The 16557-nt window shown below is 34.3% G+C and overlaps 2 protein-coding genes across 2 annotated transcripts; both read left to right on the forward strand.

Annotated features, from left to right (window-relative positions):
* Positions 1–3103: 3103 nt before the first annotated feature.
* LOC144844422 (uncharacterized) lies at positions 3104–10405 on the forward strand. The gene is given in 2 exon segments (XM_078701323.1): positions 3104–3226; positions 3635–10405. A coding segment is annotated over 1 exon segment (5940 nt). The 5' UTR covers positions 3104–3226; positions 3635–3748; the 3' UTR covers positions 9689–10405.
* LOC144845681 (uncharacterized) lies at positions 10199–10617 on the forward strand (the record flags this gene model as incomplete). Its single annotated transcript, XM_078703108.1, has 1 exon — positions 10199–10617. A coding segment is annotated over one exon (381 nt), but the record flags the coding sequence as incomplete, so codon positions are not given.
* Between the last annotated feature and the right edge of the window lie 5940 nt (positions 10618–16557).

The raw sequence follows: 16557 nt of genomic DNA on the forward strand, positions 1-16557 counted from the left end.
CCCCTGAATAATTATGCATATTAGAGCCCATTTTTGCGAGGAAAAAAAGTATAAAAAATACCACTAAACAATGTGTCCACATATACTTTGATATTAAAAATCATATAATCAATTAATTAAGCCATCAATATAAGCAAGCCTCACCAGTAAACATTGAAAATTATACAAAATGGCATATTATATTGTTAATTGCATTATCATCAATCAACAATAAAAATCATATTCATCTAATATTGTTTAGAAAATATTGTTACAAGTCATGAAGAAAAGAATGATACTGTACTTTGAATCTTGGTGCCAACCTAATTATAGCTTTAACATTAATAAATACTGTAGGCCTATTGTATAACTATAAAGAAATCACGGATATAAGAAATAATGTTTCTTTAGAGGAATAAAATTGTATAGGCCTACTTGATGTCAAACTTGACGCAACGTTTCCAGACGGATATAGCTTCAAGCGATGCATGCGCAGTGACCAAAGGCGAGGTTGAAACATCAGATTCTCTTATGTAAAGAAATGTCTTATCACTGATCATTCATTCAATATATGATACAGAAATACACATATACCCAAGCACATTATTTATGTATTTTCCACTTTGGAATATCTGACCTAATTAATACCCCTTTTTTTTACACCGCCAAGCTTATGCAGACAGTCTAAAAGTGTTCTCTTCCTAAAAAAATTAATTCCAGTAAAAGGATAAAAATGATCACTTATAATTCGTCAAAGTGACGAATTAAATTCTAGTTATTGTATAGTTTTGCAGTTTTAATAGTTTGTTTTAGTCATAGTCAATTGACTATGTTTTAGTGTAGTGTATTAAGTATATGAGGTTCTACAGCTAATTACATATGCAAGGTCTTGTAGTCACACCTCATAAATATTGGGCATAGGTATGTAAACAAAGACATCAAGTATCAAGTTATCTTAATCTCTAGAATTCACTTCTATTATAACATCAGTGTTGTGAACATCATAGTCTTTTCTGCAGAGTTTATTTAAAATTAACATTACCAAAACTAAATTTTGTAATTTGTTAACTGTAAGTGAAATCAATATTACAATTTTCTTGTTGTACAATTATGATTTAACCATGTAGGTTTGTACAGTGTCACATTGTAATGGTGTGGCCAATCAGATTATAAGGGACATAAATTATTTTGGACTAGTAGGTTGGGACTAGTAGTTTGCTTGTTCACCTGTTGAACCTGAATGAATGGCATACTGTTACAGTGTTTAATAATTATTTTAGTACGGAGTACTGGTACCTGATTAGCAGTCGATGTATAAGGGTTGCAGTGTTGCGTATGTCTTTATACTTTCCGTTAATAATAATTAAACAATTATTTAATCAAACTTCATAATCTAGTATTATAATGAAGCTCAATATAAAGTAACAAATGTCAACAATAAGTAAACGACAGATTATAAATATGCCTTTGCTTTAGGACCATAGAGTTATTTTTACATTAAATGTAGTTTGTGACCTTAAATTGGATCTAAAAAACGTACTGTAGGAATGGGACTTTAAACCAAACTTGTGTCGTGTCCAGATAAATTTCCATTTCACACCTGATTCATTAACCCGGAAAGTGTCAGACACTGGTTGCATGTATTTACACTGCAAAATACCAACCCGTGTAAATGTTCTAGATCAATCGAAATATCGCCCTCTCACGGATGAAGAGACACCCTAGTAACGGTCTGCTCATTATCACCTTACTTATGGCAATACAAAAAAATTGTGTCTACTCGTGAAAAATAATATTTCTGAAAAAAAATAACGAACAAATAACCATACATTTAATTATTTAATATGCGAATAAAACAAAATCAGTCTTAATAGTATGTAAATTAAATACTATAGTGAGCAAGGATAGCAACCAACCGGGAAAACATACGCGGGACTGTTCAAACCGCGAATATGCAAGTACACAAGTTCGTTCCAGGTTGACTTTATGCTGAATACATTGCGCATCACTTAAGGGCCTTTCACACCTGTTCCGCTTGGTTCCGGTCCGGCGAATCGAACGGCAATGTTTCGTTTTCACTATGCTTCACATGGCTATGCACCAATCGATATGCGCATGGCCACGTAATAAATGAAACATTGGCTTTGCCAGGACCGGAACCGTGCAGGAACAGATGTGAAAGGCCCTTTACCCGGGTGGTTCAGCGTCCGGGTTAACTTTTTATGTTGTTTAAACCGGCCTGCATTTCTGCGTCCCAGCTACAACTCGGGTTACACAATTCTGGATCAAGTTGATTCAATCATCGGGAGCCAGTTTAACAGGACAAAATGCTACAAGTTGTTATTTGTCCTAGGCTCCTACTGTAAATTCAAACTAGGCCTATACTTTCAAATGATGTTTATATTTAAATTATACTTTTGTACACAATTTTAATTTCAGTGATTTTTTTATGAATGGTGGGTAATTTCTATTTTTCAGTGACTTCTTGAAAGTGTACCAATACCCAGTGTTACAGTACTTATGCCATCTGAGAATAATGAATTTATACAAATGTGAACATTGTGGAGATAAACTTCATTTAAATGATTTGAAGATACATTTGGGGATGCATGTGCAGACTAAGAATGAACTACTCCTTTATGATGATAATGATTTCAAGTTCAACGTTCAAACACACCAGGAGTTTAAATTTCTTCGATGTCAAGTGAACGTTGTGAGACTTTGTCTAGATTTAAATAGTGGATGGAGCAGACATTTGGGAGAGTACACAGGAGAGACACCATATGAATGTGTACATTGTGGAAAGAAATTCAACCAGAATGACGATTTGAAAAAACATTTAAAAATACACACAGGAGAGACACCATATGAATGTGAACATTGTGGGAAGAAATTCAACCAGAATGACGATTTGAAAAAACATTTGAGAATGCACACAGGAGAGACACCATATGAATGTGTACATTGTGGGAAGAAATTCAACCAAAATGACGATCTGAAAAAACATTTAAGAATGCACACAGAAGAGACACCATATGAATGTGAACATTGTGGAAAGAAATTCAACCAGAATGACGATCTGAAAAAACATTTGAGAATGCACACAGAAGAGACATCATATGAATGTGAACATTGTGGGAAGAAATTCAACCAGATTGGGAGTTTGAAAATTCATTTGAGAATTCACACAGGAGAGACACCATATGAATGTGAACATTGTGGGAAGAAATTCAACCAGAATGACGATCTGAAAAAACATTTGAAAATACACACAGGAGAGACACCATATGAATGTGAACATTATGGGAAGAAATTCAAACAGAATGGGATTTTGAAAAATCATTTAAGAATGCACACAGGAGAGACAACATATGAATGTGAACATTGTAAGAAGAAATTCAAACAGAATGATGATTTGAAAAAACATTTGAGAATTCACACAGGAGAGACACCATATGAATGTGAACATTGTGGGAAGAAATTCAAAGACAATGATGATCTGAAAAAACATTTGAGAATTCACACAGAAGAGACACCATATGAATGTGATCATTGTGGGAAGAAATTCAACCGGAATTGGCATTTGAAAAGACATATGAGAATACACACAGGAGAGACACCATATGAATGTGAACATTGTGGGAAGAAATTCAACCAGATTGGGAGTTTGAAAATTCATTTGAGAATACACACAGGAGAGACACCATATGAATGTGAACATTGTGAGAAGAAATTTAAACAGAATGACGATTTGAAAAAACATTTGAGAATGCACACAGGAGAGACACCATATGAATGTGAACATTGTAAGAAGAAATTCAAAGACAATGATGATCTGAAAAAACATTTGAGAATTCACACAGAAGAGACACCATATGAATGTGATCATTGTGGGAAGAAATTCAACCGGAATTGGCATTTGAAAAGACATATGAGAATACACACAGGAGAGACACCATATGAATGTGAACATTGTGGGAAGAAATTCAACCAGAATGGGATTTTGAAAAAACATATGAGAATACACACAGGAGAGACACCATATGAATGTGAACATTGTGGGAAGAAATTCAACCAGAATGGGATTTTGAAAAAACATATGAGAATACACACAGGAGAGACACCATATGAATGTGAAAATTGTGGAAAGAAATTTAAATATAAAAGTAATTTGAGGAAACATTTGAGAATACACACAGGAGAGACACCATATGAATGTGAACATTGTGGGAAGAAATTCAACCAGATTGGGAGTTTGAAAAATCATTTTAGAATACACACAGGAGAGACACCATATGAATGTGGACATTGTGAGAAGAAATTTAAACATAAAGGGAATTTGAGAAGCCATTTGCGAATACACACCGGAGAGACACCATATGAATGTGAACATTGTGGGAAGAAATTTAAACATAAAGGGAATTTGAGAAGCCATTTGCGAATACACACAGGAGAGACACCATATGAATGTGAACATTGTGGGAAGAAATTCAACCAGAATGGGATTTTGAAAAAACATATGAGAATACACACAGGAGAGACACCATATGAATGTGAACATTGTGGAAAGAAATTCAACCAGATTGGGAGTTTGAAAATTCATTTGAGAATACACACAGGAGAGACACCATATGAATGTGAACATTGTGGGAAGAAATTCAACCAGATTGGGAGTTTGAAAAATCATTTGAGAATACACACAGGAGAGACACCATATGAATGTGAACATTGTGGAAAGAAATTCAACCAGATTGGGAGTTTGAAAATTCATTTGAGAATACACACAGGAGAGACAACATATGAATGTGAACATTGTGGGAAGAAATTCAACCAGATTGGGAGTTTGAAAAATCATTTTAGAATACACACAGGAGAGACACCATATGAATGTGAACATTGTAAGAAGAAATTTAAAGATAAAGGGAATCTGAGAAGCCATTTGCGAATACACACAGGAGAGACACCATATGAATGTGAACATTGTAAGAAGAAATTTAAACATAAAGGGAATTTGAGAAGCCATTTGCGAATACACACAGGAGAGACACCATATGAATGTGAACATTGTGGGAAGAAATTCAACCAGAATGGGAGTTTGAAAATTCATTTGAGAATACACACAGGAGAGACACCATATGAATGTGAAAATTGTGGAAAGAAATTTAAATGTAAAAGTAATTTGAGGAAACATTTGAGAATACACACAGGAGAGACACCATATGAATGTGAACATTGTGGAAAGAAATTCAACCAGATTGGGAATTTGAAAACTCATTTTAGAATACACACAGGAGAGACACCATATGAATGTGAACATTGTAAGAAGAAATTTAAAGATAAAGGGAATCTGAGAAGCCATTTGCGAATACACACAGGAGAGACACCATATGAATGTGAACATTGTAAGAAGAAATTTAAACATAAAGCGAATTTGAGAAGCCATTTGCGAATACACACAGGAGAGACACCATATGAATGTGAACATTGTGGGAAGAAATTCAACCAGAATGGGAGTTTGAAAATTCATTTGAGAATACACACAGGAGAGACACCATATGAATGTGAACATTGTGGAAAGAAATTCAACCAGAATGGGATTTTGAGAAGCCATTTGCGAATACACACAGGAGAGACACCATATGAATGTGAACATTGTGGAAAGAAATTCAACCAGATTGGGAATTTGAAAACTCATTTGAGAATACACACAGGAGAGACACCATATGAATGTGAACATTGTAAGAAGAAATTTAAAGATAAAGGGAATCTGAGAAGCCATTTGCGAATACACACAGGAGAGACACCATATGAATGTGAACATTGTAAGAAGAAATTTAAACATAAAGGGAATTTGAGAAGCCATTTGCGAATACACACAGGAGAGACACCATATGAATGTGAACATTGTGGGAAGAAATTCAACCAGAATGGGAGTTTGAAAATTCATTTGAGAATACACACAGGAGAGACACCATATGAATGTGAACATTGTGGAAAGAAATTCAACCAGAATGGGATTTTGAGAAGCCATTTGCGAATACACACAGGAGAGACACCATATGAATGTGAACATTGTGGAAAGAAATTCAACCAGATTGGGAATTTGAAAACTCATTTGAGAATACACACAGGAGAGACACCATTTTAATGTGAACATTGTGGGAAGAAATTCAACCAGAATGGGATTTTGAAAATTCATTTGAGAATTCACACAGGAGAGACACCATATGAATGTGAACATTGTGGGAAGAAATTCAACCAGAATGACGATCTGAAAAAACATTTGAAAATACACACAGGAGAGACACCATATGAATGTGAACATTATGGGAAGAAATTCAAACAGAATGGGATTTTGAAAAATCATTTAAGAATGCACACAGGAGAGACACCATATGAATGTGAACATTGTAGGAAGAAATTCAAACAGAATGATGATTTGAAAAAACATTTGAGAATTCACACAGGAGAGACACCATATGAATGTGAACATTGTGGGAAGAAATTCAAAGACAATGATGATCTGAAAAAACATTTGAGAATTCACACAGAAGAGACACCATATGAATGTGATCATTGTGGGAAGAAATTCAACCGGAATTGGCATTTGAAAAGACATATGAGAATACACACAGGAGAGACACCATATGAATGTGAACATTGTGGGAAGAAATTCAACCAGATTGGGAGTTTGAAAATTCATTTGAGAATACACAGAGGAGAGACACCATATGAATGTGAACATTGTGAGAAGAAATTTAATCAGAATGACGATTTGAAAAAACATTTGAGAATGCACACAGGAGAGACACCATATGAATGTGATCATTGTGGGAAGAAATTCAACCGGAATTGGCATTTGAAAAGACATATGAGAATACACACAACAGGAGAGACACCATATGAATGTGAACATTGTGGGAAGAAATTCAACCAGAATGGGATTTTGAAAAAACATATGAGAATACACACAGGAGAGACACCATATGAATGTGAACATTGTGGGAAGAAATTCAACCAGAATGGGATTTTGAAAAAACATATGAGAATACACACAGGAGAGACACCATATGAATGTGAAAATTGTGGAAAGAAATTTAAATATAAAAGTAATTTGAGGAAACATTTGAGAATACACACAGGAGAGACACCATATGAATGTGAACATTGTGGGAAGAAATTCAACCAGATTGGGAGTTTGAAAAATCATTTTAGAATACACACAGGAGAGACACCATATGAATGTGGACATTGTGAGAAGAAATTTAAACATAAAGGGAATTTGAGAAGCCATTTGCGAATACACACCGGAGAGACACCATATGAATGTGAACATTGTGGGAAGAAATTTAAACATAAAGGGAATTTGAGAAGCCATTTGCGAATACACACAGGAGAGACACCATATGAATGTGAACATTGTGGGAAGAAATTCAACCAGAATGGGATTTTGAAAAAACATATGAGAATACACACAGGAGAGACACCATATGAATGTGAACATTGTGGAAAGAAATTCAACCAGATTGGGAGTTTGAAAATTCATTTGAGAATACACACAGGAGAGACACCATATGAATGTGAACATTGTGGGAAGAAATTCAACCAGATTGGGAGTTTGAAAATTCATTTGAGAATACACACAGGAGAGACAACATATGAATGTGAACATTGTAGGAAGAAATTCAAACAGAATGATGATTTGAAAAAACATTTGAGAATTCACACAGGAGAGACACCATATGAATGTGAACATTGTGGGAAGAAATTCAAAGACAATGATGATCTGAAAAAACATTTGAGAATTCACACAGAAGAGACACCATATGAATGTGATCATTGTGGGAAGAAATTCAACCGGAATTGGCATTTGAAAAGACATATGAGAATACACACAGGAGAGACACCATATGAATGTGAACATTGTGGGAAGAAATTCAACCAGATTGGGAGTTTGAAAATTCATTTGAGAATACACAGAGGAGAGACACCATATGAATGTGAACATTGTGAGAAGAAATTTAATCAGAATGACGATTTGAAAAAACATTTGAGAATGCACACAGGAGAGACACCATATGAATGTGATCATTGTGGGAAGAAATTCAACCGGAATTGGCATTTGAAAAGACATATGAGAATACACACAACAGGAGAGACACCATATGAATGTGAACATTGTGGGAAGAAATTCAACCAGAATGGGATTTTGAAAAAACATATGAGAATACACACAGGAGAGACACCATATGAATGTGAACATTGTGGGAAGAAATTCAACCAGAATGGGATTTTGAAAAAACATATGAGAATACACACAGGAGAGACACCATATGAATGTGAAAATTGTGGAAAGAAATTTAAATATAAAAGTAATTTGAGGAAACATTTGAGAATACACACAGGAGAGACACCATATGAATGTGAACATTGTGGGAAGAAATTCAACCAGATTGGGAGTTTGAAAAATCATTTTAGAATACACACAGGAGAGACACCATATGAATGTGGACATTGTGAGAAGAAATTTAAACATAAAGGGAATTTGAGAAGCCATTTGCGAATACACACCGGAGAGACACCATATGAATGTGAACATTGTGGGAAGAAATTTAAACATAAAGGGAATTTGAGAAGCCATTTGCGAATACACACAGGAGAGACACCATATGAATGTGAACATTGTGGGAAGAAATTCAACCAGAATGGGATTTTGAAAAAACATATGAGAATACACACAGGAGAGACACCATATGAATGTGAACATTGTGGAAAGAAATTCAACCAGATTGGGAGTTTGAAAATTCATTTGAGAATACACACAGGAGAGACACCATATGAATGTGAACATTGTGGGAAGAAATTCAACCAGATTGGGAGTTTGAAAAATCATTTGAGAATACACACAGGAGAAACACCATATGAATGTGAACATTGTGGAAAGAAATTCAACCAGATTGGGAGTTTGAAAATTCATTTGAGAATACACACAGGAGAGACACCATATGAATGTGAACATTGTGGGAAGAAATTCAACCAGATTGGGAGTTTGAAAAATCATTTTAGAATACACACAGGAGAGACACCATATGAATGTGAACATTGTAAGAAGAAATTTAAAGATAAAGGGAATCTGAGAAGCCATTTGCGAATACACACAGGAGAGACACCATATGAATGTGAACATTGTAAGAAGAAATTTAAACATAAAGGGAATTTGAGAAGCCATTTGCGAATACACACAGGAGAGACACCATATGAATGTGAACATTGTGGGAAGAAATTCAACCAGAATGGGAGTTTGAAAATTCATTTGAGAATACACACAGGAGAGACACCATATGAATGTGAACATTGTGGAAAGAAATTCAACCAGAATGGGATTTTGAGAAGCCATTTGCGAATACACACAGGAGAGACACCATATGAATGTGAACATTGTGGAAAGAAATTCAACCAGATTGGGAATTTGAAAACTCATTTGAGAATACACACAGGAGAGACACCATTTTAATGTGAACATTGTGGGAAGAAATTCAACCAGAATGGGATTTTGAGAAGACATTTGAGAATACACGCAGGAGAGACACCATATGAATGTGAACATTGTGGGATGAAATTCAACCAGAATGACGATCTGAAAAAAACATTTGAAAATACACACAGGAGAGACACTTGTATGAATGTGAACATTGTGAAAAAACATTAAAAGACATTGATAATCTGAAAAGACATTTGAGAATGCACACAGAAGAGACATCATATGAATGTGAACATTGTGGAAAGAAATTCAACCAGATTGGGAGTTTGAAAAATCATTTTAGAATACACACAGGAGAGACACCATATGAATGTGAACATTGTAAGAAGAAATTTAAAGATAAAAGTAATTTGAGGAAACATGAGAATACACGCAGGAGAGAGACCATTTGAATGTGAACATTGTGGAAAGAAATTTAACCAGATTGGGAGTTTGAGAAGACATTTGAGAATACACACAGGAGAGACACCATATGAATGTGAACATTGTGGAAAGAAATTTAACCAGATTGGGAGTTTGAGAAGACATTTGAGAATACACACAGGAGAGACACCATATGAATGTGAACATTGTGGGATGAAATTCAACCAGAATGACGATCTGAAAAAAACATTTGAGGATACACACAGGAGAGACACCATATGAATGTGAACATTGTGGAAAGAAATTGAAATATAAAAGGAATTTGAGGAAACATTACACACAGGAGAGACACCATATGAATGTGAACATTGTGAGAAGAAATTTAACCAGATTGAGAGTTTGAAAACTCATTTAAGAATACACACAGGAGAGACACCATATGAATGTGAAAATTGTGGAAAGAAATTTAACCAGATTGAGAGTTTGAAAACTCATTTTAGAATACACACAGGAGAGACACCATTTGAATGTGAACATTGTGGAAAGAAATTTAAAGATAAAAGTAATTTGAGGAAACATTTGAGAATACACACAGGAGAGACACCATATGAATGTGAACATTGTGGGAAGAAATTTAACCAGATTGAGAGTTTGAAAACTCATTTGAGAATACACACAGGAGAGACACCATTTTAATGTGAACATTGTGGGAAGAAATTCAACCAGATTGGGAGTTTGAGAAGACATTTGAGAATACACGCAGGAGAGACACCATATGAATGTGAACATTGTGGGATGAAATTCAACCAGAATGACGATCTGAAAAAAACATTTGAAAATACACACAGGAGAGACACTTGTATGAATGTGAACATTGTGAAAAGAAATTAAAAGACATTGATAATCTGAAAAAACATTTGAGAATGCACACAGAAGAGACATCATATGAATGTGAACATTGTGGGAAGAAATTCAACCAGATTGGGAGTTTGAAAAAACATCTGAGAGTACACACCGAAGAGACACCATATGATTGTGAACATTGTTGAAAGAAATTCAAACAGAATGACGATTTGAAAAAAACATTTGAGAGTACACACAGAAGAGACACCATATGAATGTAAACATTGTGGGAAGAAATTTAACCAGAATGACAATCTTAAAAAAGATTTGAAAATACACACAGGAGAGACACCATATGATTGTGAACATTGTTGAAAGAAATTCAACCAGAATGACTATCTGAAAAAACATTTGAAAATACACACAGGAGAGAGACCATAATATGAATGTGAACATTGTGGAAAGAAATTCAAGCAGAAATGGCATTTGAGAAGACATTTGAGAATACACACAGGAGAGACACCATATGAATGTGAACATAATAAAAAGAAATTCAAACTTCAAAGCAATCTGAAAATACATTTGAGAATACATATAACACACAGGAGAGACACCATATGAATGTGAACATTGTAAAAAGAAATTTAACTTGATTGGGAATTGGAGAAGACATTTGAGAATACACACAGGAGAGACACCATATGAATGTGAACATTGTAAAAAGAAATTCAACCAGATTGGGAATTTGAGAAGACATTTGAGAATACACACAGGAGAGACACCATATGAATGTGAACATTGTGGGAAGAAATTCAAACAGAATGGGCACTTAAAAGCTCAAATGAGAGTGCACACAGGAAAAAAATAAAAAAATCATAATGGCAGGAGAAGACATTTGAGAGTGCACACAGGAGAGACATCTTAAACATTGTGGGAAGGAATTGTTCATTGATAATTAAGTTTTGTGATCTTTTTTCTCTTTAATTGTTTCATATTTTCAATATCATTGAATATTATAGTATAGGCCTAACTAATATATCTTATCAGCTCTGTCTACACTATCAAACTTTATGAGACTAAAACGTGTAGACATAGCTTAGAGAACTTTTTTGTAATTGTTTTTTTTCTTTTGATGTTTTATTTTCTGTTTAAAAATAAGTTTTTTGAGCTGTGATCGTTAAAATTTTATATTTGTTGCATATTTTATATATGTTTGTTGAATTCAACATAAAAATATTGTATGATGTGTTTATGAATAAATATACAGTACCTTGAATTATTATATTGTGGGTTTTTCTCGATATACCTTCATCCTTCAAATCTTTTAGAAAAAAAAGCACCATTATTATAAAGAAGGTCCATCTATTTTTATTTTGTGAATATTCTGTGAGCCTCGACTAAAAAACCATGTTTTGTGGTATATGTTGTCATTGTACGTACAGTAAGTTAGGCTGAGCTTTTTCTCCATGATTACTTAGGTATGCGAACTCAACCAATCCAAGTCTTGAAATTTAAGAAATTATTGTAAGATATATATGTAGTAACACTTTTTAAAAACTTTTTTGAAATTATTTATTACAATTGCATATGTATTTAAACAAATAGAGAGACTAGGCATCGGAATCTTAACACATTTCTATTTATATTTCTGACATAACTTAAGTATTCTCAAAATTGAGGGCGCCAAAAATAAAATTTAGGAGATTGAAAGGAAGCGGGAAGCCACAAACAAAAACAAACTTATGGTGTGCTCCCTAGCACGATATGGCTCTCTGCTACCACGACATCAAATGCTTTGATGTTATCGCCTCATGATGTGTGGTGGAAAGGGGGACGTTTAAATCTGTGAACCCTAAACACAGAAGCTCGCATAGCTTTAACTCTATTCCACCGACCGACAAGGGATCGATTCAACACGACTCTGCCGACTGAGCTATCCGGCCCTCTGGTTTATCGCAAGGCTAAAACTAGATTCGTTTCTTCAAAATTACGTCATGAATATGCAAATTTATGACGTATAAGACTATACTATTGTCACCCTTCATTACTCATGTACATTGTTGCATAACAGATAGTGCTCTAGTAACTATCGTTTGAATTCTCTCAACTCTAATAGCTGGGGTTCAACGATTTTCTACGGATTTTTAAAAAAAATAAATATAAATTGTTTTTCTTTTATTTTGAAGCAGAGATATTTAGAGAGTCAAATTAATTTAGGATAATCATATATATATTTATATATTTCCATATTTCGAAGTCTAATTTCCGGGCACCTGCAGGCATGGTATACATTTTTTTAAACATAGAGAAATTATTATTATTATTTGTCATTAGGGTAGCCACGCCCCCAGTAATAGCATGGTCCCTCCTTCTGGTTATCTGAGGGCGAACTTCACTTCAGTTTTGGCAGCTGGCGATATTTTTCATACACTGTTTTGTACATCGATCATAAACAAATGATTATGAAATGGTAGACAATTCCGTTTAGACATTTATTAGCTGTAATTTTGGTCGAAATGAAAGAGAGAGACTTTCAAGAAACAACCAACACAACCACACCTTTTTGTTGTGTTTTCATTGCTTACTTTTCATCATTGATTGTTTCAGTTTCTTCATGCCCGTGACGTCTGTATCGTGTACAAACGAGTCGTAATTATTTGTTTTTAATGAGAGCAATGACGGCGCTACATCCCGATCAAACAAATTATTTATAAAATTCAGACCAGCCCGAAACGTTTCAGTGACTGCTGCAGCTCAGGGGATGTTAGAAGCTAGACAAGAAATAATGTCATGGCCGCCTCATTTAATGTACAGCTCTCATTTTCTAAAAAGAGACACCCCGGCAGACGGATCCAAAAAATCGAAAGCCTTTGCGGCAAAATGACGTCAAAAAGGCGGCCCAACAAGTGCCTTGTGTGTATTGTCCAGCCGCTGTTGTTAAAGTTTCACGTCATTCATGTTGCTGTTATAGTCATGAATGTATTCTTAAAGATGTATTGTCCCCCAAAAACATGAAAAATCAAGATCAGTTGAATCAGACTTTCAATAGGTTATGTTGTAGTTTTAATAAAGTTATTCACTTCCGTAAAAAAAAAAACAAGTATGTTTTCAATTATAAAATGACCGAATAAATGGTTAAATTCAACCAAAAATCCATTGGCTGGCAGCCAATTTGACTATTTTTTGCTTTAAATTACAGTTTTTCCAGGTAAATACATTTTTTTAGATCTAATTTTTGGATAACTAATATGTGACATTAAAATTGCATATTCAACAGAAAAATGTTTAATAATTATTTATTTAGGGGACAATACATGTTTAATGTGAAAAATGTTTAATAATTATTTGTTTAGGTGACAATACATGTGACAAATGTTTTCAAATTACAATATTTTGGCAATATTGCCACGACCGGTTCTAAATACATTTTATCAAGCCCACCTCATTCCAGTTTCCGTACCAAACACAAGTGCTGCAAAAAAACAGTTTATTCCAAAAATAAAACTTTATTTTCAAATAGGCCTACATATTTACAACGATATACTTTCATATTGAGTCTTTAGACTTACGTAGACAACACAATAAAACATTCTTAACGTCAGGTAAAAAATAAAATAAAATAATACTGTTTCTTAATTGCTGACGTAATGCAAATTGTACACATAATAAAAAATACATACACCTTGTATCTAAGTACTTAAAATATCGATAGGGTTTTTCAGTTGTTGGGCATACTGTACTTTCTGAGGAACTTATTATAAACAGATTTTTTTAACACATTCATTATAAATTTGTTTAATACACGCCCTTATACTGGAATGTATGTTTGGTTGAAAAAATCATTTTAAAAATAGGCCACGTAAAATATTTATAACATTACATAAACTCATTAAAAAATACATTTATAGAACATTTTGAGAATAGCCTATAAGGCTTAGGAGCTTATTTCCGTTGGAGTCTCCTTTCACGTGACTTATTAGGATTTAATCCAAATACTCGGAACAAGTTGTGTTTTTGTCTTTGTGAAATCGTTTAATCTTAAACAATATGTACGTTAAAAATGAGATGGAGATACTGTTTACTGTAATATTTCTGAATACGCCAACATGAATAGTAGCAGCAAGTACTTGGGTAACATATGGCAAGAGATGATTTTTAATAAAAGGAGGGGGCGGGGGAGTGAAGTTATAAAGCACACATGCAGTGTAGGTCTTTTGTTCGAATTTAAGCTAAAAAAGCAAATAGTAATAAATAATGTAATTAAAACTACGTCAATTGTGTAGTGGAGTGGACGGGAAATAGAAAAAAATATATATCATAAAATAGTGTTTGCACTTTGTTCGTTACACAAACTTATACATTCTGCGCATCCATCACGAGATACAGTAACAAAACCGGAATTGCACTGGGAAGGGTTTTAATACTACATCTAAAAATTATCTTCTATCTTTGATCCAAAATGGTATCTAAATTTTCCACCCTTAGCTGTTCGTTATACAAAATAGTACACATTTATATCATACGCGTCAATACCATGGGTTTATCATAAGGGAAGGTTTTAACTGGGCAGCATGGCTAGCTATAGTAAATCAATGTAGGCCTATGGATGACATTTATCCGAAATAAAAGAAATTGATATAGGCTACCACGGTACTCGCATCTGGTATAATATGCCTATTGCGGCATTAAACGCCTTTATGCCTTTACTATATTGGATAAATGGAACGTGTTTTATGTATTATTATTTTGATTAAACTAAAGCCTATACCAAAAAACTAAAAGCCACGGGGGTGTACAGGGGTTCTCAAGTGGTGTACAGGGGTTCTCAAGTGGTTTACAGGTAGGCTGTCACTGCTCAAAGCAGAATTGCCACACAACGCGTCATCACTAGATAAAGTTTCGAGCATTTTTTTAGGGGATTATTTCATGATGCACGTTTTTTTTACCGCTGACGAATAATAAAGTGGGTTTATTTTAATCAAATGTTTATATTTTATAATAGTTTTAACCACGGAGTTGCCCTTTAATTTTAATGCTTTTGTGAACGTCTTTCATCATAGCCTTCGAATTTTATATTTTTACATCAACCCATCTCCTTCCCCCCAAACCCACGAACTTCCGATGCAACTACCTAGTCGCAATAGATATTTGTTATTGTTAATGCCGCGAAGTATCCGGTGTAATGCACTCGTGGTATCTTCTTCTTTTGAGTCGATTGACCCTACGGGTTAATTTTTAAAACAGCAAAGTCGACAACGAAACTCTACAAAATACATGATATTGAAAGTCAATTTAGCAAGTGCCTGGAGAAATTATGACCAATTCTGCAGAGTTTTCTGTTATTTTAGTTAATGTATAGAGAAAGACACTTTCTCTCACAGAAGCCGACTTTTCAACAGTCACATAAACTTAAAACGGTTAAAGACCACTCATTTCCGTGGCCAGCAGGGTGTGTCAAACTTGTAGAATAGGCTTAGAATGTTATGCATTAATGATGCGTTTTAATATTTGACTTGTACTGAATATTCATCGTCCAATAGAAAGGAATTCGATTCTCAAATAAAATCCGTACATGAACACGGACCACCACAACACTTAATTTTAGCGGTGGTCTCTAGTCGACACTCTAAAATTGGGCAAGTAGAATTATAGTACTGAATCTTCGGTGCGAACAAAATAAAGAAACGGCCTCTATTCTCGTCATCTAAGTTGTCTTCATCAGGGTTAGTGGTTACGTTGATTCTGCTTATCTATGTTGACGTGACTTAAATATCATATCAAGTACAACATTGGTTCTATTGTATTTACAAGTGAAGTGAATATGCCCAGAA

This window comes from Antedon bifida, chromosome 6 (assembly GCF_963402885.1).
Source record: "Antedon bifida chromosome 6, ecAntBifi1.1, whole genome shotgun sequence".
NCBI classification, from domain to species: Eukaryota; Metazoa; Echinodermata; class Crinoidea; order Comatulida; family Antedonidae; genus Antedon; species Antedon bifida.